At 37.7% G+C, this 27,504-nt stretch overlaps 1 protein-coding gene across 1 annotated transcript; it reads left to right on the top strand.

Annotated features, from left to right (window-relative positions):
* The first annotated feature begins 443 nt into the window (after positions 1-443).
* LOC109699952 (zinc finger protein Rlf-like) lies at positions 444-6,167 on the top strand. The gene is given in 6 exon segments (XM_020184888.2): positions 444-614; positions 704-4,154; positions 4,157-4,192; positions 4,195-4,758; positions 4,761-5,691; positions 5,693-6,167. Coding segments are annotated over 6 exon segments (5,286 nt in total). The 3' UTR covers positions 5,826-6,167.
* Positions 6,168-27,504: the final 21,337 nt, after the last annotated feature.

The following is a 27,504-nucleotide window of genomic DNA, read 5'->3' as shown; positions in this document are numbered from 1 at the left end:
TGAAATAAACTTCCACTGATCAACCTAGGGCAATGAGGACACAAGGGATTTTTGACTATGAGTTTTGACAATTAAAACACTTGACCAGCAATAGATGAGTTAAACAAGGTACTCTTGTTCCATAGGTAAATTATAGGTGAAAGATTTTTAAAATGTAGGATTTATTAAAATAAAGTATGGAGAACTCGTCTGTTTATTCAATTTGTTGGTGCTGGGGTTTGAATTCAGGGCTCGTGGCTTATCAGACAGGTGCTCTACCATTTGAGCTATGCCTCCAGCCTTTGATTTGTATTTTAAGTTATCTTTTGCAAGGTAAAATTTCATGATGGATTCTTGGTTAATTTTTTTGTGTGTGGTATACTGGGGTTTGAACTCAGGATCTCACACTTGCTAAGCAGGCACTCTATCACTTGAGCCACTCCCTCAACCCACATTCTTTATCAATGCCACGTGAAGTCTGGGCACCATTCCTTCAGTCTCTACAGGAGTCACATGATGCATTGTTGGAGTTTGGGAATAATAACCTACAAATACTGGTTCATGTTACCAAGGAAGGGGTGTGGAAGAACCCAGTTCTTAAAATTCTATCTCAACAGCCAGTAAAAGCAGAGGAAGGACTATCTCTCAGGTCTTTTGGTCGGTGGAACACACTTTGAGAAATGCCTGGTTTAGAGGATACAGCACCACTGGCTTTGGAATCCTTGTCAATAAGTTGATTGCACAAGAAGGACCTTCCTTCCTGCAAATGCGAATAAAACATTTGTTGAAATCTAACTGCATCCCCCAGGCTACTGCTTTGTCAAAACTATGTGCAGAATCTAAGGAGATTGCACATGTGTCATCTTTTCAGCAAGCTTATATCACATGTTTATGTTCCACGCTCCCTAGTGAAGAAGCGATTAAGGAGACTGCAAAGGTCGACTGCAAGGAAGTACTAGACATCATTTGTAATCTGGAATCTGAGGGTCAGGATAACACAGCATTTGTTCTTTGTACGATTTACCTTACCCAGCAGCTCCAAACTGCAAGTGTATATTGTTCTTGGGAGCTGACTCTTTTTTGGAGTAAACTGCAAAGAAGAATTGACCCTTCTTTAGATACTTTTTTGGAGTGCTGTCGTCAATTTGGTGTCGTAGCTAAAACACAGCAGCATTTGTTTTGCCTGATTAGAGTTATACAAACTGAAGCACAAGATGCTGGTCTTGGGGTATCAATTCTGCTGTGTGTCAGAGCTCTTCAACTAAGATCAAGTGAAGATGAAGAAATGAAGGCATCAGTCTGTAAAACAATTTCCTGTCTTTTACCAGAAGATTTAGAAATTACACGAGCCTGTCAACTTACAGAATTCTTAATTGAACCCAGTTTGGATGGATTTAATATGTTGGAAGAACTGTATTTGCAACCAGATCAAAAATTTGATGAAGAAAATGCACCAGTTCCAAATTCTCTCCGATGTGAGCTCTTGTTAGCTTTAAAAGCCCACTGGCCTTTTGATCCTGAATTTTGGGACTGGAAAACTTTAAAACGACACTGCCACCAACTCCTAGGACAAGAAGCCTCCGATTCTGATGATGATTTAAGTGGCTATGAAATGTCTATTAATGACACCGATGTTTTAGAGTCATTTCTCAGTGACTATGATGAAGGTAAAGAAGATAAACAATACAGAAGAAGAGATTTGGCAGATCAGCATAAGGAGAAAAGAGACAAAAAGCCCATTGGTTCTTCTGAAAGATACCAGAGGTGGCTTCAGTATAAGTTTTTCTGTTTATTATGTAAACGGGAATGTATAGAGGCCAGGATTCTTCATCATTCTAAGATGCATATGGAAGATGGAATTTATACCTGTCCAGTTTGTATTAAAAAGTTCAAGTGAAAAGAAATATTTGTTCCTCATGTGATGGAACATGTTAAGATCCCACCAAGCAGAAGGGACCGCTCTAGAAAGAAATTACTGTTAAAAGGCTCTCAAAAGGGTATTTGTCCTAAGAGCCCCTCTGCAGCCTTGGAACAAAATCAGTCATTGAATGAACAAGCCAAAGGAGAATCTCATGAATATGTCACATTCAGCAAATTAGAAGATTGCCACCTGCAGGACAGAGATTTGTACCCATGTCTTGGTACAGACTGTTCCCGTGTGTTTAAACAATTTAAATACTTAAGTGTGCGTCTTAAAGCTGAACACCAAAATAATGATGAAAATGCCAAGCACTACTTGGATATGAAAAATAGAAGAGAGAAGTGTACTTATTGTCGGCGACATTTCATGTCTGCTTTTCACCTGCGAGAACATGAACAAGTGCATTGTGGTCCTCAGCCTTACATGTGCGTATCTATAGATTGCTATGCTAGGTTTGGATCAGTGAATGAACTACTTAATCATAAACAAAAACATGATGATCTTCGTTATAAATGTGAATTAAATGGCTGTAATATTGTTTTCAGTGACTTGGGACAGCTTTACCACCATGAAGCACAACATTTTAGGGATGCATCCTATACAAGCAACTTTCTTGGCTGTAAAAAGTTCTATTATTCCAAAATTGAATACCAGAACCACCTCTCAATGCATAATGTTGAAAGTTCAGATGGAGGCATAAAGAAATCTGTGAAACTTGAGGAGCTTGCAGCAGGAGAAAAGCAAGATTGTGTTGATCAGTCCCATCTACTTGACCAAACTGATAAGTCACATTTACCCGAGGATCTTTTCTGTGCAGGAACTGCTGGCTCTCAAATAGATGCTGCAGAAAATCTGAAAGAAAACAGTGACAGTAATTCTAGTGATCAGTTAAGTCATAGCTCTTCAGCTTCAATGAATGAAGAGTTAATTGACCCACTAGATCACTCCGAAACCATGCAGGATATATTATTATCTCATGAGAAAGTTTTTGTGTGCTCAAGTTTAAAAGAAAAATGTTCCAATATGGCAGTTTGTTTTGATGGGACTAAGTTTACCTGTGGTTTTGATGGCTGTGGTTCCACATACAAAAATGCAAGGGGGATGCTGAAGCATTTACGGAAGGTGCATCCATACCATTTCAAACCCAAGAAGATAAAGACGAAAGACCTTTTCCCCTGTTTAGGTAATGAACACAATCAGACAACTGACAAGTTTGATGCAGAACCTAAGCCCAGCTCAGATGCAAACAGTGACTCACCAGATGAAGGTCTAGATCACAATATTCATACTAAATGTAAGCGAGAACATCAAGGTTATTCCTCAGAAGTCTCCATTTGTGCTTCTAAAAGGCCATGTACAGAGGATACTATGTTGGAACTTCTGTTATGCTTGAAACATTTAAGCTTGAAAAACTCAATAGCACATGGATCTTTCTCAGGGTCATTGCAGGGGTACCAATCCAGTGGTGCTAAGTCTCTTCAGTCTGTTTCATCTATCTCAGACCTTAATTTTCAGAATCAAGATGAAAATATGCCAAGTCAGTACCTTGCACAATTGGCTGCTAAGCCTTTTTTCTGTGAGCTTCAAGGATGCAAGTATGAATTTGTGACCAGAGAGGCTTTGTTAATGCATTACCTTAAAAAGCATAATTACTCAAAAGAAAAAGTCCTTCAGTTAACCATGTTTCAACACCGGTACTCTCCATTCTGGTGTCATATTTGCCAAAGGTCATTTACGAGAAAAACCCACCTTAGGATTCATTATAAAAATAAACATCAAATTGGCAGTGACAGAGCAACGCATAAACTGTTAGACAATGAAAAATGTGATCATGAAGGCCCTTGCTCAGTAGACGGATTGAAAGGTGATTGTTCTGCCGAACTTAGAGGTGATCCCAGCAGTAACTCTGAGAAGACACCGTGTCATTCTAAAAAAGATGAATGCAATTCAGAAACAGATTTGGAATCGTCTTGTGAAGAAACAGAAAGTAAAACATCTGATATTTCATCACCAGTAGGCGGCCATAGAGAAGAAGGAGAAGGAAGAGAGGGAAGAGGTAGCAGGCGAACTGTTGCTAAAGGAAATCTGTGCTATATTTTGAATAAATGCCACAAACCATTCCATTGTATCCATAAAACTTGCAACTCCTCATTCACCAATCTGAAAGGTTTGATTCGCCATTACAGAACTGTACATCAGTGCAACAAAGAACAGTTATGTTTAGAAAAGGACAAAGCAAGAACCAAAAGGGAACTTGTAAATGTAAAAAGATATTTGCTTGCAAATACAAGGAATGAACAAACGCTTCCTGTGTTCCAAAGCTCTTGCTAAGCACTGTAGTGACTCTCATAACCTAGACCATATTGAAGAGCCAAAAGTACTTTCTGAAGCTGAATCTATGGCAAGGTTTTCCTGTAACCAGCCTCAGTGCCCTGCTGTTTTTTATACATTCAGCAAGTTGAAACACCACTTGGTGGAACAGCATAATATTGAAGGAGAAATACATTCAGATTATGAAATTCATTGTGATCTTAATGGCTGTGGCCAGATCTTCACTCATCGCAGTAATTACTCAGAACATGTATATTACTGACATAAGGACTATTATGATGATCTCTTCAGAAGCCAGAAAGTAGCAAATGAAAGGCTACTATGGAGTGAAAAGGTTTGTCCAACAGCTCATACTCAGTTGCAAGAACATCAAACTACCAGGAGGTCATTTAATGCTAAAACTAAAAAATGTGGCTTAATCAAAGAAAAGAAAGCTCCAATTAGTTTTAAAACAAGAGCTGAAGCCCTCCATATGTGTGTAGAGTAGTCAGAGCACACACAGTACCCCTGTATGGTTGAAGGATGTTTATCGTGGTGAAGTTGGAGAGCAGCATAGTGAGGCATTACAAACGTACCCATCAGATGAGTAGTGCCTATTTAGAGCAACAAATGGAAAACCTTGTTGTTTGTGTTAAGTACGGTACAAAAATTAAGGAGGAACCCCCTTCTGAAGCAGAGCCCTGTATAAAGAAAGAAGAAAGTAGAAGCTGTGAATCAGAGCACGCAAAGCACAGCCATTCCCCGGGTGACAGCAGTGCAACCCTCCAGAACACTGATTCCTGCCATCCAGGTGAAAGAAATGGATGTCAGAAAGGGTGTACAGAAAACAACCCAGTATTTGATGCAGACACTCTGCTCTACAGGGGAACTTTGAAATGCAACCACAGTTCAGAAACCACTTCTTTGGAACAATGTAATATAGTTCAGTCTCCTCCCTGTAAAATAGAAAATTCCATACCTAATCCCAGTGGAACTGAAAATGGGACTTACTTCACAAATTTCCAGCTGCCTTTACCAAGGATCAAAGAAGAAACTGGGCAGCATAGTTCAGGGCAAGAAAACACTGTAAAAAATTCAACCCATGTCCCAAAAGAGAATTTTAGGAAGCATTCACAACCTAAGTCATTTGATTTGAAGACTTACAAACCTATGGGATTTGAATCTTCATTTCTGAAATTTATTCAGGAAAGTGAAGAGAAAGAAGATGATTTTGATGACTGGGAGCCTTCAGAGCACTTAACATTAAGTAATTCTTCACAACCCAGTAATGACTTAACAGGGAGTGATATGGCAAATAATATGGTGAATGACAATGACCCAGAAGTTGACATACCTCATTCTTCCAGTGACTCTACAATTCATGAGAACCTGACTTCAATCCCACCTTTAATAGTAGCTGAAACAGCAACAGTTCCTTCCTTGGAAAACCTGAGGGTTGTATTGGACAAAGCATTAACAGACTGGAGAGCTTGCCTTAAAACAGCTTCATTATCTTTGACCAGTGGTTGTGCTTGAAAGATCTAAGTTTTCCACACCAATCTTAGACTTGTTCCCGACAAAAAAGACAGATGAGCTTTGTGTAGGAAGTTCCTAAATAGCAATTTTGCTTTAGAAACAGACTGGCTCCAACACTGCAACATGGGGACAATTGCCAACATGAACAAAGGCTGAGAACCAGCCACACTGTTGTTTAGGGTAGAATAGGCTGTGTATTTACATGAATGTATAATATCTATGTCAGCAGAATTGGCTGAGTCCATTAGCTCTCCAGTTGGTTTATTGATTGGTTTTTTTTTTTTGTCTTTTTTTGTTTATTAAAAAGAAATGGAACTGTACTCTTGTTTGGTGCTAATTAATACATCAAAAATATACTGGGGCTTCCTTTTTCAAATAAGTGTGCATGATTGTATATGGAACAAATACTAAGGTCCCAGGGTGGGAGGGTGAGGGAAAGGGATATGGAGTTCTTACTTGACTTGAATGTGCACCTGAGGGTGCTTTGTGTAATATATTGTACACTACAACATCTTATATTTTTTGAGTTGAGTTTCAATAAATTACAATTTTTCACCCCCCCAAAAAAAAATCAAGGTCAAAGAGCAAAGGTAGTATTTGTACTCTCAAGAGAGGACTGTCTTCATAAACAATGTGTGATTCTTCATAAGAGACCCTCCCTACAGCACAGCAGGAACGTCTTAACCTGCCTAAAACAGCCCACATGCCTTACCTAGGATGACTGAATTCTATATGAAAAGTTAAGATTTTGACTTACATAAAAATGGCATAGAATAACAAAATGGGGTGTTTTGTTGTTGCTTCAGTTTTTGTTGTTTTAAAGAATCAATAAGACTTTAATGATGTTCTCAAGTGAATGAAAGTTAGGGACTGTAATGTCTACATGGACTGATCGCCCGTATGCCACGGTATGGTCCTTCAATTTAATTCCTTCCTTTATTAATATTTTTAATAGGGCTTACTGAATGGACAATTTTTTCTTTCACAAATATGTATCTAAATTATTTAAATAAAGGGGAACAATTCATTACCTGAAACATTACCCTAAACACGGCTTATCATGAAGGAATTTGTTTCCTAAATATAGTCTCTGTAATATTTTATAACTATAATTTGAAGGTATTTAATTATGTTAAACAGCTTTGCAGAATACTTTAGAAAAAAATACTATTTACTTTTTAAAGTATTTGGTCACTTCTTTTTGTATTTACTAGGATTGTGTGGCAAACTATAGTTTTGACCTCTTGTAATTATTTTTAATCCATAATATGCATTCATGTGGTTATGGTTTTCTTCCTGATAACATCTGTGACTTTTCCATATGCCCTAATCCCTAAGTTTTTGTTTATAAAGCAGAAATAATTAGCAGGATTTTCAATAAGAGGAAAATATCATATTTTTAGTCATTTAACTTTCTGACAGTTTATTAAATGTGCTGCTAATTTGGTACTCTGATGATTGGATTTAGTTGTCAATAATACCGCCATCTTCCCTGAATAGTTTAATTCTTTTTGTTTCAGGTTGATGATTTGCTAAATTCGACTAAATTTATCCAAGCTAGTTCTGTGTTTTATTTGCTTAGCAACTTGATGAGTTAAAGGTCAAAAAAAGAAAGCAACCCACTCACCCAAAGGTGCAATAAAACCATAAAATCATTAAAAGTAAAGTAGGTCTAATGCAAGTAACAATTGAGGTAGCTAAATTAGGTGCTAGAAAACTAGTCAAGGGAAACTAAATTGAGAGCTAAACTTGACCCTGCACTTTTAGGACAACAAAGATAAAATGGGATTCTGATATGTTGCAGACCATATTTGCATATCAAGATGAACAAACTTTTCCCTGATTTTTGGAAGAAACATATCCTACAGGGGTCTTCATTGGCATAATAAAATGTGCTCAAAATAATTTTTAAAGGGGACTAATTCATATTTTAGTTCTACTAAAGGAGAGGGTAAAATGTTAACTCATGGTTCTGTGAAGTAATTTCCCTGGGGACTAGCATTTTGCCTGGGTTGACAGATTGCTGATTAATTGTCTTGATTCAAGAAAAAGCTTACTGAATCTAGGGCTCTGGTCTTCAGATATTTTTATTCCTATGTATCCTAAAGTATATATAGGAATATCCCCACTCAAACATTTTAAAATTAATATGTAAAAATTCCAGTAAGAAATTGAAAAAGCTAAAAGGATAGTAGTTTGAAACGGAAACTTTTACAATGCATTTAAAAGCATAAATGATCATTTAAAAAACACTCAATTTATGAGTCTTCAACTTATCATTTTCAACTTTACAATGGTGTTAAAGCAGCACACACACAGTGAAACTGTACTTGGATGTTTGGATTTGGATCTTTCCTGGTCTAACAATATTAGATCTAATCTCTGGCAAACTCCGGCAGCAGCAGAGAGCGGCAGCTCCCAGTTGGCCACCCGCGTGTGATCAAGGGCAATCAAGGGATTCCCTACGAGTGCTGTGCTGCTGTGATGTTTTGTAGGGTGTTTCAAATGCACTTTCAACTTAGGATATTTTCAGTGTATGATAGGGGACTGTGTGAAACCACACGGTAAGTCAAGTAGTATCTATATTTGCAATAGTGCCATTGTCTGTTTCTAATACATGCGCATTTCTGTGAGTTGTCAGGCATTCTACATTGTTCCATATTCTCTTCAAACTCATATTTTCCTTCTACTTCCACTACAGAATTATGAATTCTGTACACACGAATCATGTCTAACTCTACTACTTGCCTTGCCTTTCCAGCAGCACTCATTAGTGCACATAAAAATTGATGAGAGCTACTGGTTGTCACTGTTTGTCATTGCTCAAATCAGCCTAATTGTATAAATTTACAGAAATTATTTAAATTATCATTGGTTAACATCACTGTTTCTTTCCATTCAGACTTTTGTCCTTCACACTTGCCTTTACACTGGGCATTATAGGAGTGGTTGTGGACATTTTTGGGAACCAGCTAGCTATAAGAAAGTTGAGCTGGGGACAAGTTTAATGTGCATTTAATGGATTATATATTTATGAGGCTGACATTTATTTCCATGGGTACATAAATAACATAATAACCTTGGAGTAGAAGTGACACAAGCCGCCTCTTCAGTCCTATACCATGCCCTGCCCAAGCAGCTTCCCCCAGGTGCGTGGACCAGGTGATGGTGAAGAAAGGCAGTTATTTCAGTAGTTTTGGGATGACTCTGATGGAGAATAGTCCCTTCAGAGCTTCTTTGACTCTCTCCTTAAATGCTGGTATATTTCCAGGATCACAATCTTGATTTTCTTCTCTTTTGACTCTTCACACTAGTGCTTTCTTAAAAGTTTTTACATCTGAGGACCACAGTGCTCAGGAGACAGTGGAGCCCAATTCAAGGTACTTAAAAAATTAATCTAGATATCCATACACAAAAAAATGAATCTAGACTTAGATCTTTACACCTTTCACAGAAATTGACTAAATGGATGGTATACCTGAATGTAAAATGCAAAACTATGAAATTCCTAGAAGACAAATGTAAGACAACACACATGAACTTGAGTATGTCACTAGCATCACATACAAAACCAAGGCATGATCTATGAAAGAAATAATTGATAAGCTGGATCTCATTAAAATTAAAAATTTCTCCTCTGTGAAATAATCTGCCAAGAGTATAAAAAAACAAGCCATAGGCTGGGAAAAATATTCACAAAAGACATCTGATAAAGGACTTCTATACAAAATAGACAAAAACTCTTAAACTCAACAATAAGAAAATGAACACTTGGATTTAAAAAAAAATGAGTGGGGATGAGGATACAGTTCGGTGGTATAGCACTTGCCTAGCTTATGTGAGGCTCTGGGTTTAATCCCCAGCATGACAAAAACCCAAAACCAAAACCAAACCAAATCAAACTAAAACTAGCCAAAGGCCTGAACAGACACCTCACTAAAGAAGATACACAGATGACAGACAAGCACGTGGAAAGATGTTCAATACCACATGTCATTAAGGAATTGTAAACTAAAACAAACAAACAAAAGCACAGATACCACACCATGAGACAGTTATCAGAATGCCCAACATTCAAAGCACTTGACAGCCCCAGCAGCAGAAACTCTCATTACTTGCTGGTGGAAATGCAAAATGGTGCAATCATTTTGGAAGACCCCAGTTTGGCAGTGTTTTTGATTTTTTTTTCCCTTCATTCAAGCAGTTTTTAGTGAAAGTTGTATGTAAGATTATTTCATTCCTGCATCTTCTCAGTTGCTTCTTCCTTATATTTGCCCCTTTCCTTTCCTGCTTGGCAAGATTTGGCTTTCTATTCTAGGATCTTTTTGTGGTCTTTGTCCAGTGCTAACCATCTTGGTGGGGTGAGTGTCCACACATTTTAGTGGTGCCATTAGGCCTTTCCTGCAGGGCGTGTTCTTTGGAAAGAGGGGGAGACATCTTGCTGAGAATGTGGGATGGCGTTCTGAAATGCCTTTTATGGTTCTTGCTTCTGTCAGAAGTCCCAAAGGGATTGAATTTCATTTTGGCTGCTGCAACTTCAAGAATGATTCCAAAAGGCCAGTTTGGCAATTTTGTTTTCCTTCTAAAACTAAACACACCTTTGCCACATGAAACAATCATGTTCTTTAATATTTGCCTTAATTAATTATGTCCTTGCAAAAAAGTATGAATGTTTACGGTGGCTTTATTGATAATTGCCCAGATTTAAAAACAACCAAAATAGCCTTCAGTAGGTAAATAAATAGATCAACTATGTTACAGAGGGACAATGGAATATTGTCCGGCACTAAAATTAAATGAGCTCTCAAGCAATGCATAGGCATGGGAAAAAGTTTACTCTTTAAAAAAGCAGACCTCCTGCCTCACCCTCCTGAGTACTAGGATGACAGGCATGTGCCCCTGTAGCTGGTGGCATCAGAGAATCTAAAACACAGATTACTAAGTGAAAGAAGTCAATCTGAAAAGGCAGATTGTACCATTCCAGCTGTTTGACACTCTGGAAAAAGCAAAACCATGAAGAAAATAAAAAGATCAGCAACTGCCAAACACTTGAGGAGGGAGGAACGGACAGGTAGAGTACAGATGATTATTAGGGCAGTGAAGAAACTATTTTGCATGATATTACAATGGTAGAAACATGTCATTGCTTATTTGTCAGTAATGCCCACAGAATGTACACCACCAAGAATGCATCCTAACATGAACTATGGACTTCAGGTGATGATGTGTGGATGTAGGTTCACCAATTTTAACAGATGTGGAACTCTGATGGGGTTGTTGACTATGTGGGAGGGCTGTACATGTATAGGGCAAGATGGGTATGAGATATATTTGTACCTTCTTAATTTTGCTGTGAACCTAAAATGCTAAAAAATAAAGTCTATTAAAATTAATCATAGCTTTAAACTAATAAAAACAAGATTGTTTACATACTTTTCTAACATTATTTTTATTAACAGTATTTTTATTCTTTAGTAAAGTTGTTTCACAACCATGAGAAGAATAGTATAGTTTCCATTTTTTTCTATCAAGATGATTCTTGATAGCCTTCCTGTAATCCCACACTCAGGAGGCTGAGGTAGGAGTAGTGTGAGTTCGAGGCCAGCCTTGGCAACAGAGAGAGACTGTCTCAAACAAAAACAGAAACAAAAAACAAGATATCTCTATTTGAGTTGTAAGTCCTGTACCACATCCAGGCCATTTCTTTCCTCACTCTTTATTTCTTCTACTTATAAATGTGGTTTGTTGAGAATAGCATTAAATATTTTGGCTCTCTTAAATAGTCTGGTTATGTGGATATTTTCTAGTTACTGGAAAGTTGAACATTACAATTTGGAAGATAATTGCAAAAGAATTCCTAATGTTCCTCTTAGGGATGCTTTTGGCTCTGAAGCTTACATCTTTATGTTTTAGTTATAACATTTGAATATATAAATGTATAAATTTAGGGGAATTTAAAATACTCCCCTACATAAGTTTTTAAATCCCTACCTATATGGGGAAAATATCCAAGTGTTAGAACAGAATCAGCTCTTCCTGAAACCATAAAACCAGAGCGTGGTTTTTCCTGAGAAGCTGTGAGATCTTATCTTTACTAATAAAATTAAGATATTTCAGGACCAAGGTCAAAATACTCAATGTATTTCAGAGATGTCATGTTTGAAGGAGATCTTAAAATAACAGAAATGTGCCCTACTGACTATGCCATGACATGAAAAAATGTTATCAATTAATCTCTCATTTCCTTTCAAGAGCCATTGTCCTTAAATGTGAAAAACAGAACCTTGAACTTGTGGCCTCTTTCTTTGCTGAGAAGAGGCTAAGCTTTGATCTCATTCACAATTTTCGTGATTGACTGTAACTGTGAATGGAGACGTATTTTTACCATCCTGATGTTCTTGGTGGAGATGAGCACTTAAACTCATTTATTCATATAACAACATCCTACCTAATGGCATATGTTGCACTGCTTCCATCAAACACTTGCTAGTCTACATCAGTGTTCAGAAGGGAATAATTAACTAAACAGACAAAATCTCTTCTTCATAGCATGCTGAGCCAGGGGATCTTTAGACAATTCTGCCTTGCAATAACCATTTGTCTTCCTTCATCTGGAAGCAGATAAACATACCAGGAAAAAGTAGGATAAGGCTTATGCCATTTCCCTACTAAGAGATAATGTGTAAATTACAATAGGGTGAATCAAGTGTATGTATTCTTTAGGTTTTATATTTTCATGTCACAAGAAATTTTGAATATCAACTGTTCGGTGATATTTTTATTAAAGAACTTAAGGAATCTATTTCTCAGTGCCCCAAATGGGAAAGAAAACACAGTGATTGGTTTCATCTGTCAGTCATCTCAGATTAAAAAAAGGAGGTAGGTCAGTAAATTCAGAAGACCTAATTGAGTTCATGAGGCTTGACTCAGAGAAAAAAATAATTGTTTTTCTGTCTTCTCCGCCTACAAGAAGGCAACTCTACTGGCAGGAACATTAATAATTCAAGCAAAGGGAATGTGATGTAACAGGAAATATATTTGCTGTTTGTCCCTGGCACCTAAAACCCTTGGAATTTCTTCAGTGGCAGTCTTTTGGATTTCATAATAAGCCCCTTTAGATCACACCTGAGTTTATGCCAATGAGTTGACTTAGAGAGTGGTCTCTTGATAGGCTCAGGATGAAGCTGGTCACAGAAAGACAAGTGATTAGAAGATTGGAACTTTCACCCCTAACCCCAACCTCCAGTAAATGGAAGGACAAGGGCTGCAGATTGAGTGCCATGCAAAATTCTTGAGAAACGAGATTTGGAGCTTCTGGATGGATGAACCCATCTACTTGATATGAGGTTAGCAAGTAACTCCAGACAAAAGCTCCTGTACTAAGGACCCTTCCTGACCTCATCTTATGTACCCCTTCCTCTGGTTCTTTATTTTCATCTTTATAATAAATTTGTAAAACATAAGTAACATGGTTTCCTGTGTTCCATGTGTGAGCCATTCTAACAAATTATTGAACATGAGAAGGGTTCCCTTGGAATCCTGAATTTATATAACCGATTAATCAGAAATACAGTATGGGTACTTGGTGCTTGGACCTGACCTCTGAAGTGAAGGAAGTCTTGTGGGACTGAGCTCTTAATCCTGTGGAGTCTGCCACTAACCTATGGAGTAGTTAGTGTCAGAATTGAATTGAATTGTTGGACATCCATTTGGTTTCTGCAGGGGATCAGAGAATTTCTTGGTGTAGAAAACTCCCATGCATTTGGTGTCCAGAAGGTTGTATAAATATAGAAGCAGTTTCCTTTCAGGGACATGATAGCAGATAACAGAGAAACCAGGGTGGATGATATCTGGTTAATAGTAAAATTACTTTTCAAAGGGTACTTTGAAAACTCATCTGATAATGTCTGTCTCTTAAAGTTCTAAACCTTTTCCTTAGCTATTTATTAATAAGGGAATTAATTATTAATTAATAAGCTATTAATTAAGAGACCGACTAGACTACTGTGGATCAGAAAATCTCCTAAATAGAATAGTAAGAATTTTAATGATAATCAAAATATTATCAAGCAATATTTTCATGTATGTTTACCATGGTCAAGAAATGATTCATACTCTACACAGTTTTAAAGAAAAACATCTGCTAGTATGCAGAGACTACCATACTAGCAGATACACATCAGTTGTCCTATACATCTGATGTGATTGGCTGCTGTCTGGCCTTATCAGTTGTTATTTTGAATATCTCACCTGGCAATAATACTGATTGTTCTTCAACCTTGTAGGCTATGTATATTAGCCAACATTCAGTAGCATTCTCTGCTAAAGGATTTTTGCCAAAGCTTGTCTGTTTCCTTGGTAATTAAAATACACACTATTGTTTTTTGGCTGGTTTTATCAACTTGTTAACAATAGTGTGACTTTTGTCTGTTTCTGCAGTAAATTGTGCAATGTGGAAGGATGTCTTCATAGTTTTTGTAAGTGATACAATTATACTGGAAAAGAGTATTTGATTGGTCTAGAGAAACTGAATTGGTTTACTTGAAGGAAACTGCTTCCTTTGACAATGGAGGAAAAGCATTAACTTCATGTCAGTATTTGATAAAGCTTCACTTTAGACAGAGGATGGAGTGAATGGATCCCATAAAAAAATTCAATGTTCAGTTATTGGTAATGACATTTTCTATCAGCTTTTCTTTTTATAGTTCTTTGTGTAAAACAACACTACTGTAGATTTCTTTGGAGAGTTATGTTGTTTTTCTTTATGTGTTAAATTATTCTGTGTTGTAGTGTTTGTTGCTGTTTTACATTTGTACTTCAGAGGGTCACGATTAGGTCTTTTTTATGACTTGAGAATAAAGCACAACAGTATTAATTAAAGTATAAAATCATTGATGTAAAGAAATAATAGAAAATATTTTCCAAGATAATTTATCAATGCAGCTTTTGCATAGCATGTAAAGCAGTAATTACTAAACATGTAGTAGAGCCTCTATGAGAACAATGACTATTCTTTTGAAAACATGTTTAAAAATGTGTAATCTTACACCTCCATCTGTGAGATGTATATGAACAGAATTTTCTTCTATTCTTCCTTTCATATATATAGTCTGCCTGCAAACCATTGTGGGTCAACTAGAATTCTTAAGATCACATTTGAAAAATTAGCAGTCTAGGCGCTATGAATATAGCTTAAAGCATTTGTGACTTCAGTGCCCAGAACCAAAACCAAAACCAAAATCAAAACCAAACAACCCCCCCTTCTCTTCCAGATAAAATCTCACTGATGGTCTCCAGTTTTACTCATGGGCCCTAATTCCCAAATATCTACATCAATCTTTTCTTTGATTCCAGACAATGTATCTTTCTGTACATTTCCTTTTGGTTGGTGATATGTCTTTTAATCTCAATATGTCAAAAATCTCAGTATACCCTAAAGATGTTCACTCAATTTAGTTTTGGCAACTATGCAGAAGATTGTGAATTATTAAAAATTCTTCTGTTTCCTTTATGTCTCACTTCCCATTAGCCACCAAACCTTCGGCTGGAGGAGTGGCTCAAGTGGTTGAATGCCTGTCTAGTAAGCATGCTAAAACTCCAATACCACCAATAAATAAATAAGTAAGTAAATAAATAAATAACCAACAAGTCTTGCCAATTGTATCTTTGAAATACACACAAACTTAGTAACTGGCTGCTACAGTGTGGGTGAACACCCATCAAAGACCCCTGTGTTAAAGGGTTGGTCCTCAAGGTGCTTCCATTGGAAGGTGGTGGGACTTTAGGAGGTGGGACCTGGTCTGTGGGAGCCCAGATTCTTTCTTTTGCTATTTTTCTTACTGGCCATGAGGTGAGCAATTTACTTCACAAGCTCCCCACCATTGCAACTGGCACACCCACCAGAGGACCAAAGCAGTGGGCCCACCCCATTTTGACTAGAGCCTTCAAAACTTTGAGCCAAAATAACCCTTTTCTCTTCACAAGTTAATTGTCTCAAGTATTTCATTATAGTCACAGAAAGTTGGTTAACATAATTGCAATCATCTCTGTTTTGTTGTATCTTGTTTAATAAATGCTTACATTTATATTAATACGGCAAAATCAAAGTCATCTATTCTGTTTGTGTGTGTGTGTGTGAGTGTGAGTGTGTGTGTGTGTGTGGTGGGGTGTTAGGAATCAAATTCAAGGCTTCACACATGCTAGGCATACACTCTACTATTGAGCTACATTATCAATCCTTATTCCTACTTTGATGAAAGAAACATGACATCTTAACTGTCTATTCCAGAGCTAAATGTGGTTTAAAGTGTCATTAGAAGACTGGTGAGATGTAAGCCTTGATTCACTTCTGAAGCACTGGTTTATACCATGTACACAAAGGTTAAGAGGGTGACTTGGTGATAACTTTGGAAGGAAAGCCAAAGATTTAAGGAGAATTTTTATTTCTTAATTTGATATAGATAAATCACCTTACATTTCCAAATGGTCAACCAATATCAAATAATGTTTATAATCAGTGGAAATTTATTTAAATAATGATAATATTTTAATTAGTGTTTGAACAGTATATATTTAAATTAGATATCTTTAACTTTATAATTAGCTTCTTGTAGACAGTATATAATGGGGTCTTTCTTTTATATACAATCTGACAATCTGCTTTTTAATTAGTATGTATGTTACTCAGACCTTTCGTCACTGTGTTAGTTAGCTTTCTCATCTCTGTGACAGAATGCTTGACAAACAAAAGAATGAAAGATTTATTTAGCTCACAGTTTCAGAGGCTTCAGTCCAACATGGTGGGAAGGGCTTGGCAGAGCAGCTCACATTAATGGTAGACAGGAAGCAGAGAGAAGAGAATATAGGAAGGGGCCAGGGCAAGAAATAGCCCCAAGGTCACACCCTAAGTAATTTAGTTCCTCCAAAAGTATGCTCCACACCTACTTTTCACCACCTCCTAGTTTTGCTGTCTTATTATGGATCCATGCAGGGATTAATCCATTGATTAAGTCAGAAGCTTCAGGATCCCATCACTTCCCATAAGATTATCAGCAGGCAACCGAGTCCCCAGTTCATGAGCCTATGGGGGACATTTCACATTCAAATCTTAATAGTTGCTATGACAAAATACTTGAGGGAAAGAAATAAGAGAGAGGATTTATTTTGGCTTATGGTTTTAGAGATTTTGGTCCATGGTCAGCTGGCTCCATTGCTGTGGATCTGTGGTAAGGCACAACATCGTGGTTCAAGAGTATGAGAAGGAACAGTTTCTCACCTCATGGCAGCCAGGAAGCAGAGGGAGAACGCCAATGCCTGCACTAATGGCTTTCTCCTTTGCTTCCATGCAGGTCCCCAGTCTATTGAATGGTGCTGCTCACGTTGGGGGGAATCTTTCCCCTTGTTTAATCATCTGTGGAAATGGCCTCACAGGCACATCCAGAAGTGTACTTTACATGTCTCCCAAGCATTTCTCAATCCCAAATTGACAATCAAGATTAACCATCACCAACTTATCCCTTGTCAACTGACACCCAATCACATCTCCTTACACCATACTCGATCTCCAAATAAAGACAAAAACAAGATTATAAGTCCACCAAAAATGATTTCAGTATCCTGCACACAACTGAAAATGTATTAATTTCTTTCCTAGTCTTAACAGTTTTACTGTTGCTCAAAAGTTCAAGGAATTCCAAGCCTATCATACATTACCTGGCCTCCCTGTCTTTTTTCTGAGCTCTGAGTGAATGCCTCCATGACCTCTTAACTCTTGCCTTTTGCATGTCTGGAAAACCAGCATCATGTGGGTGACACCAAGGTTTTCTGCCAGCTCCAGCAGTAGCCAGGCTTCCTTGGGCCATAGCTTCAGTGATCTCTATGTACGTGGGATTGGCGAAACCAATCCTGGGGAAATAAGTTCCTAGGTGGCCCTGTAAGGTACCCTGCCTACATTCTCTTTCCATGGAGTCTTTCAGGGCTGGTGGAAAGTCTCAAGTAGTAGAGTGCCTGTCTAGCAAGCATGAGGCACTCAGTTCAAATGCCAGTGCCACCAAAAAAAAAAAAAAAAAGAAAGAAAGAAACAAAATCATTGCCTAGATATATCAATTCCAGTGTATTACCTGCTTTTTCCTGCACTAGCTTCAAAGTTTCAGGTCTTTTATTAAGGTTGTTAATCCACTTTGAGTTGAAACTTGTACAGAGTGAAAGACATGGATCTAGTTTCAGTTTCCTGCATGCAGATACCCAGTTTTCCCAGCAACATTTGTTGAAGAGGCTGTCTTTTCTCCATCATCTGTTTTTGGTGTCTTTGACAAAAATCAGATGGGTGTAGCTGCATGGATTTATATTTGGGTCTTCTATTCTGTTCCACTGGTCTTCATACTTTGTGCTGGTACCATGCTGATTTTTATGGTTATGGCTCTGTAGTATAGTTTGAAGTTGGAAATTGTGATACCTTCAGTGTTGTTCTTTTTGTTCAGTATTGCCTTGGCTATTCACAGTCTTTTGTGCTTCCAAATGAACTTTAAGGTTGATTTTTCAATCTCTGTGATGAATGTCATTGGGGTTTTGATGGCAATTGCATTGAACATGTAGATTGCTTTTGGTAGTATAGCCATTTTCACTATGTTGATTCTACCAATCCATGAACATGGGAGAGCTTTCCATCTTCTGCAGTCTTCTTTGATTTCTTTCTTCAATGGTTTATACTTTTCTTGTAGAGGTCTTTCACATTCTTTGTTAAGTTAATCCTAGGTATTTCATTTTTTGAGGTTATTATACATGGAATTATTTCCCTATATTTTTTCTCAACCTGTTTGTTTTTGGTGTATAGAAAGGCTACTGATTTTTTAAATTGATTTTGTATCCTGCTACTTTGCTAAAGGTGCTTATGATGTTTAGGAGTTTTGGAGTGGAGTTTTTCCAAGTCTTTTAGGTAGAAGATCATGTCCTCTGCAAACAGGAATAGTTTGACTTCTTTCTTTCCAATTTCTATTCCTTTTATTTCCTCTTCCTGTCTTATTATTCTTGCTAGGAATTCCAAGACTATATTGAATAATAGTGGAGAGAGTGGATACCCTACATGAAATTAAAAGCTTCTGTACAACAAAAGAAATAAATGGTCACCAAATTTGAAGAGGCTGCCCACAGAATGGGAGAAAATCTTTGCCAGCTGTACATCTGACAAGGGAACAGTAACCAGAATATACAGAGAGTTAAAAAAACTAAACTCCCCAAAAAAATCAATGACCCCACAAAGAAATGGGCAAATGAACAGAACAGAGCTTTTTCAAAGGAAGAGGTCCAAATGGCCAAAAAACACATGAAAAAATGCTCACCATTCTTGGCCATAAAGGAAATGCAAATCAAAACCACATTAAGATTCCACCTCACTCCTGTTAGAATGGTTACTATCGAGAACACAAACAATGACAAATGTTGTTAAGTATGTGGGGAAAAAGGAACCCTCATTCACTCTGGTGGGAATGTAAATTAGTGCAACCACCATGGAAAACAGTATGGAGGTTCCTTAAAAAGCTAAAAAATAGAATTGCCATATGATCCAGCAATTCCATTCCTAGGGATATACTTGAAGGAATATAAGTTAGGTTACAACAAAGTACTCCCATGTTTATTGCAGCATTATTCACAATAGCCAAGTTTTGGAGACAGCCAAGATGCACCACTATGGATGAATGGATTAAGAAAATGTGGTATTTATATACAATGGAATTTTATTCAGCCACAAAGAAGCATGAAATGTTGTCACTTGCAGGTAAATGGATGGAACTGGAGAATATAATCTTAAGTGAAGTTAGTCAGGTTTGGAATATCAAAGTCTGCATGTTTTCTCTCATATGTGGAATATAGACCTAATACAAATATAGCAATATTATGAAAAAGAGGTCACACTAAGGGGAGGTCAGAAACAAGAAAGGGAAGGTAAAAGAGGGAGCTTAAAAGGTGAATATGCTCGATGCACTTCCTATACGAGAATGAATATAGAATTTTTAAACCAGTTGAAACCACCATAAGAAAGAGACAAAGGTAGATAGAAGAAAAATAGAGGAGATGAACCAAATCAGGCTATAATACATACATACGTGGAAGTGCCACAAGGAAACTCCCTGTGTAGCTATCTTAACAAGCAAAAAATGTCATTTTTTTCTTTTTCTTTTTTTCTTATACAAAATCAGATAACAGGAGGGTGGAACAGGTCTTGCCTGGGGAGATCGGTACCTGTGGGAGGATGGAGAAGGTGGGGAAATTGCGAAGGAGGGTGAATATAGTGCAAATGCTGTGTACACATGCATGTAAGTAGAAAAATGATATCTGTTGAAACTGTGTCAGGAGTGGTGGGGGGGAGAGAGAGAATGAAGGAGAATGGTGAAGGGGTGAATTCAAGTATGATTTATTTGACATATTGTAAGAACTTTTGTAAATGCCACAATGTACCCCAATCTACAGCAACAATAAAAAATATAATAAAAGAAAGAAGAAATGAAGGAAATTCTTTCAACTGAGTTTGCACCTTTCCTTCCTTCATCCTGCCCTGGGAGGAGTCTTGATGATTCCAAAGAGATACACTCAAATGGCATCTTTCCTATTGTCACGGGGCAAGGTATTTGGCTTTTTTCTAGTGGCTTAATCCCTTCAGAAACCATGCCTTTTTTAGCCCCAACTTTGCAAGGGCTTTTCTGACCAAATTGCAAAAATTTCAAATCTTCTCAGAGCTTTTTGCTCTGGATTGTTACTCCAAACCTGGCTAAAAGCAGCCATCAACACCCATGAAACACCTTGAATGCTGGACTGCCTTGAAATTTCCTCTTCCAGATTAATTAGTCTAATACTTTTAAACAAAATCTCAGGACATGGATAAAATGTAGACAAGTTCTTTACTGCGACGTAACAAGTGTAACCTCTAGTCCAATTCTCAATAAAATCCTCATTCCCATCTGAAACCTCTCCAAATTCCTACCAGCATCCAAGTCTTCTGAGCTCCCACCAGAATTATCTATTAAGCTCTGCTAAAAACATTCTATTGCTTGTCAATGCATATTTCCTAACATTTCCAAATTCTTCCCATAAGCCAGTTCCAAAAGCTTCTAAACCACATTGAGAAAGGGCAGACTAGAGGTGGCTGAAAGGAGATGAAGGAGTTAGCATAAAACCGTAAGTGATCAGTCAATGGACTGCACCTAAACTCCGCCCTTGACTGCCCGTTTTGTGGTCAACATCTGTTTTGTGGTTAGATGTGTCCTGCTAGAAGAGGGACTAGCTCTCACGGGACCGTAGAGCATGAGCAGAAATAACACCCACATTACTTGCATCTCATGTATATCATTAAAATTATAGGACGGTAGCCTCTTGCATGTGCAGAATGCCCCACACTATGTAACAAGACCTTGCCAATCAAACCTATCAATCACCCCAGCCCATTCTGCAAAGACCATGCAGGTTTCCCCCCTCCCACCCCACACTCTCCACCACAACCAGTCTGAAGCTAACCATATAAAAGCCAGACATAAAAGCCCTGGAAGTGTTGAACTTGAGCTGCTTAGCTCAAGCCTTCTCTCCCTTGACAGTGTACTTTTGCTTTAATAAACTTTTGGCTTTGCTCAGCACTCATTGTCTCTTCCATCAATTCTTTGTTCAAGTCTTCAGCCAAGAACCTGGCAGCTACCTGAGGACTACTGTATCCCACTGATAACATCATGGTCAGGAATATTCACAGCAATGCTGCCACTTTCTTGGTACCCATTTTCTGTGTTAGCCAGACAAATATCTGAGAGAAGCAGATTAAAGGAGGAAAGATTTATTTTGACTCTGTTTCAGTCTGTGGTCACGAGATCCATTGCATTGGGCCAGTGTCAAGGCATGGAGGAAAGACATGGTGGAGGACAGCTGTTCATCTTGTTGCAGTCAGGAAGCACTGATGAGAGATGGTCTGTGCAGGCAGCCTTCTTTCATTTTTGTTCCATCCAGGTCCCCACCCAACTGGATGGTGCCTTCCACATTCAGGGAAAGCATAAAACCGTAAGCAAAGCCAAAAGTTTATTAAAGCAAAAGTACACTGTCAAGGGAGAGAAGGCTTGAGCTAAGCAGCTCAAGTTCAACACTGCCAGGGCTTTTATGTCTGGCTTTTATGTCTGAGATGGTCTGACCATCTCAGTTGCCGTGTAGTATGCCAATCATCTCCTAGATTTTTCTCAATCCAGTCAAGTTTACAATCAAGATTAACCATCACAGCATGTGTACACTTTTTACATTTAAAGTAATTATGGATAAGGTTAAATTAACATTTGAGTCCAGGTGTGGTGGCTCACACCTGTAATTGCAGCCACTCAGGAAGAGGAAATTAGGAGAATCATGGTTCAAGGACAGCCCAGGCAAGTTAACAAGACTGTCTCAAACAACAAACCAGGCATGGCAGTACACGTGTAATTCCAGTTACTTAGAAGGCATAGCTAGGAGGATTGTGTTACAAGGTCAGCCTCAGGAGAAAAGCCTGATACCCTATCTGAAAAATAACTAAAGCCAAAAAAGGGTTTGGGGTATGGCTCCAGTGGTAGAGTGCTTGATCACAAGGCCTGGAGTTCAAACTCCAGAACCAATGGGGGAAAAAAGTTACAATTGACTTACCTTGCTACTTATTTTCTATTTGTTCTCTTTTCTTTTTCATGTTTAGAAAAATAGAACACTTTGTATTTCTATTCAATAAGCTTATTTTTTATTTCTCTTCAAAATATTTTTTAATGTTTGTTGTCACTTTATATGTAATATATGTACTCTGCAACACTAAGCTCCAAATTCCTTCCTCTCATCTTCTGTGGTTAGACGTTTTAGTTTTCTGCAATTATCAACCCCCAAGTCACTGTTGCTTCAGACAATTATCTCTTAGTGTAATTAAAAGTAAGAAAATCATGCTAGGTGTGGTGGTGCACACCTGGAATCCCAGCACTCAGAAGGCAGAGTAAGGAAGCTCATGAGTTTGAGGCCAGCCTGGGCTACGTAGCAAGACCCTATTTAAGAAAAAAAAAATATGACAGGTTTTTTTTCTTTTTTGTTTTGTTTTGTTTTTTGAGACAAAGTCTTGCTATATAGTCCAGATTGTCTCAGAATTCCTGATCCTCCTTCTTCAGCCTCTGGAGTGTTGGGATTACAAGTGTGTACCACCACAGCTGGCTGTTTACTTTCACTTAAAATTTTTCATAAAATCTTAATTTTTTAATGTAAATCCTGTTTTAAACTATTCTCATTTTTTTCTGCCTTAAGAATTTTAGAAACATTTCTAGTAATACAGGTCTGCAGGCAATGGATGTACTTAAAAAAAGCAAAGCAAACAAAGAAACTCAAACTGTATCTTTCTGTGGTATGAAAAATTATTTGATCTCTACCTTGAGTATCTGGCACAGAGCTCTTATGTGTTGGGAATTTCTTTAATCATGATAAGCATCTTTCTATAAGACCCAGGTTTGTGCTAGTGAGGTGACCTAGGTGAGGTCCTTAGAATTTTAGAACTTTCAGCCCCACTTATACCTCATAATAGGTGTAGGAAGAAGAACTAAAGATTAAGTTATATAAAAATTCTTGAAGAGCAGCATACACAAAGCAGTAAATGTAGTACAGCATATTAACAGAAGCAAACACAAATACCACATGATCATCTCAATAGATGCAGGAAAAGCCTTCCACAAAATTCAACATTTTTTCATGATAAAAGCTCTGATGAAACTAGGAATAAAAGAATGTACCTCAACTTAGTAAAGGCTACATATGACAAGCCTAGAGCCAACATCATACTAAATGGGGAAAAAGCTGACACCATTTCCTCTAAAGTCAGGAACAAGTCAAGGGTGTCCACTTTCTCCACTCTTATTCAACATCATAGTGGAATTCCTAGCCAGAGCAGTAAGACAGAAAGAAGAAATAAAAGGAATACAAATTGGAAAGGAAGAAATCAAACTATCCCTATTTGCAGAGGACATGATGTTATACCTAAAAGACTTGAAAAACTCCACCAAAAAACTCCTAGACATCTGAAAACCTTCAGCAAAGTAACAGGATTCAAAATCAATTTACAAAAATCAGTAACTTTTCTATGCACCAACAATGAACAGACTGAGGTAGGATATAGATTAATAATTTCATTTACAATAGCCTCAAAAAAAAGGATGTGAAAGACCTCTGCAAGGAAAGCTATAAACCACTGAAGAAAGAAATTGAAGAAGACTACCAACTAAAAAGGAAAGATCTCCCATGCTCATGGATTGGCAAATCAATATTGTGAAAATAGCTACACTACCAAAAGCAATCTACATGTTCAATGCAATCCCCATCAAAATTCCAATGACATTCATCACAGAGGTTGAAAATTCTACCCTAAAGTTCATCTGGAAGCACAAAAGACTGCAAATAGCCAAGGCAATACTGAGCAAAAAGAGCAATGCTGGAGGTATCACAATACCAGACTTCAAACTATACTACAGATCTATAACAATAAAAACTGCATGGTACTGGCACAAAAATATATGAAGACCAGTGAAACAGAATAGAAGACCCAAATATAAATCTGTGCAGCTATGCCCACCTGATTTTTGTCAAAGGCACCAAAAACAAATGATGGAGAAAAGACAGCCTCTTGTTGAAGAGTTGCTGGGAAAACTGGATATCTGCATGTAGAAGACTGAAACTAGATCCATGTCTTTCACCATGTTCAAATATCAACTGAAAGTGGATTAAGTACCTTAATAAAGACCTGAAACTTTGAAGCTAGTGTAGGAAAGAGCAGGGAATACACTGGAATTAATAGGCATACATAATGACTTCCTAAACAGAACTCAAACGACTCAGTAACTAAGAGAAAGAGTTGAAAAATGGGACTATATGAAATTAAAAAGCTTCTGCACAACAAAAGAAATAAATGGTCACCAAATTGAAGAGGCTGCCCACAGAATGGGAGAAAATCTTTGCCAGCTTTATATCTGACAAAGGATCAATATCCAGACTATACAGGGAGTTCAAAAAACTAAACTCCCCCCAAAAATCAATGACCCAATAAAAAAATTAGCAAATGAACTGAGCAGAGCGTTGTCAAAGAAAGAAGTCCAAATGGCCAAAAAAACACATGAAGAAATGCTCAACATCCCTGGCCATAAAGGAAATGCAAATCAAAATGATGTTAAGATTCTACCTTACTCCTGTTAGAATGGTTACCATTGAGAACACAAAGGCAAATGTTGGTGAGGATGTGGGAAAAAGGAACTCTCATATACTACTGGTAGGAATGTAAATTAGTACAACCACTATAGAAAACAGTATGGAGGCTGCTCAAAAAACTAAACATAGATCTGCCATATGATCCAGCAATTATACTCCTAGGGATATACCCAAAGGAATGTAAGTCAGGTTACAACAAAGGCACCTGCACACCCATGTTTATTGCAGCATTGTTAACAATAACCAAGCTATGGAAATAGTCAAGATGCCCCGCTACTGATGAATGTGTTAAGAAAATGTGGTATTTATATAAAACGGATTTTTATTCAGCCACAACGAATGAAATTTTGTAATTTGCAGGTAAACGGATGGAACTGCATCATCTTAAGTGAAGTTATCAGGTTCAGAAGGCCAAAGGCTTCATGTTCTCTCTCATATGTGGAATATAGACCTAATACAAATGCAGCAATATTATGAAAAAGAGGTCACACTACAGGGAGGTCACATATAAGGGAGGGAGGGTAAAGGAAGGAAGTTAAAAAGGTGAATATGGTTGATGTAATTCCTATACAAGAATGAATATAGAACTTTTAAACCTGTTGGAATCACCATAAGAAGGGTAGAAAGAAGAAAAATGGAGGAGATGAACCAATTTGGGTTATAATACATATATACATGGAAATGTCTCAAGGAAACTCCCTGTGTAGTTATCTTACACAAACAAAAATGTTATTTTTTCCTCTTTTACAAAATCAGAGAACAGGAAGGTAGAACAGGTCCTGTGGGGGGTATGGGGGTAGTACCAGTGAGAGGGAAGGGATGTGGAGAAAGGGTATAGAAGAGTGAATATGGTGCAAATACTATGTACACATGTTTGCAAACAGAAAAATGAGACCTGTTGAAACTATTCCAGGAACTGGGGGGGAGGGAGATAAAGGAAAATGATGGAGGGGGCGAGTTCAACTAAGGTATATTCGATATATTGTAAGAACTTATGTAAATGCCACAATGTACCTCCAGCACAACAATAAAAATTTTTTTTGAACAAGATTTGTTGTTTCCAGGTTGGTAATCACATGGTGTTCTTGGAGAAGGCCAGAGAAGCATGGAAGCTTTGCCACAAACCATGGACTCTGCTCTATGTTCCTTCTACTTTGCTGTAAGCTATTTTACTGAGTTCCATGAACAGGTTAACAAGCCCAGTGGTGAGATTGCAGGAATGTGACTTTAGCGCCAGTTGCTTGATAAACACAGGAAACAGCCTGGAACTTGCAACTGGTGTCTGAAGAGGTGAAAATTAGCCCTTAGCCAGTGGAATGTGACACTATACCCTGATGGAGAGTGTCATAACATACTTCATTATTAGATACTTCATTGGTGTCCCTTGAGGATTACTAGGTGTGTGGGAAGAGATCCCATACATCTGGTGTCAGAAGACCTGAAAGTCAAGTAGAGAAGTAGAGAAACAATGTGCCTTCTCACCTTCATTTAGGTGTGCAAGGTTTTCTTAGAATATTTCTCATTAGCGTATATTAATTGTGTAACAGGATTTCATTGTAACATTTCCATACATGCATATAATGCACTTTAATCAAAGTTGCCCTCTTTCTTATCCTCAATATTTTGAAGACATCCTTCCACTATCTATTGGCTTGCATAGTTTCTGGCAAATCTGTTGTAATTCTTAATTTTTCTCCCTGTGTGTAATATGTCTTTTTTTTTGGATGCTTTCAAGATATTTTGTTTTTAACTCAGGGCTTCGTGCTTGCAAAGCAGGCACTCTATCACTTGAGCCACAACTTCATTCCCAAGATATTTTCTTTAACTTGGTTTTCAGCTGTTTGAATATGACATGTTGAAGCATGTTGCTTTTATGCTTTGTTTTACTTATTTCTGAATTTTGTATATATTTAGCCTGGGGTTTTCTGATCACTTGTGCTTCAGGCTTTTGTGGTATAGGTGAGAAGGGGATGAACAGGGCTCCCTGTCCTTACCACAATGACAACATCTGTCCTGTTGCATCACCAATGTAGCTTTCACTGGCTTCCTACCATGTCTCTTTCTCATGAGCACTGCAGTATGGGACATGAAGAAGGTACCATGAGTAGGCATTCTCTTACTTATGATTTTCCTGTGTCTGCAGCTACCATAGATTTAATTCTAATGCTTAATTGATATTCAGATTTTGGCAATTTGTTACACATTGTATATGATTTCTTTTCCTTCTTTTTCTTTCTTTTCTTTCTTTCTTTTTTTTTTTTTTTAAGACAGGGTCTTACTATGTAGCCCAGGCTGGCTTTGAACTCACAATCCTCCTACTTCAGAATCCTGAGTGCTGGGATTATAGGCATTTATCATTGTGTCTGGCAAAATTCTTTACACACACAGCTGCCACCTATTGCTTCTGTGGTCTGCCCAGGTGTGTCAGTGCTTCCAGCTGGTCTCTTTGTGGATTTCCTATCTTTCCTTAGAATTCAGGTTAGTGGATCATCCTAGATCTCAGCTTTCTGATGGATTCAAGAAAAGTTACTTACCTTTTT

This window comes from Castor canadensis, chromosome 2, assembly GCF_047511655.1.
Source record: "Castor canadensis chromosome 2, mCasCan1.hap1v2, whole genome shotgun sequence".
Classification (NCBI taxonomy): Eukaryota; Metazoa; Chordata; class Mammalia; order Rodentia; family Castoridae; genus Castor; species Castor canadensis.
The sequence above is the reverse complement of the archived record's forward strand: the minus strand, read 5'-3'. Positions and strand labels throughout refer to the sequence as shown.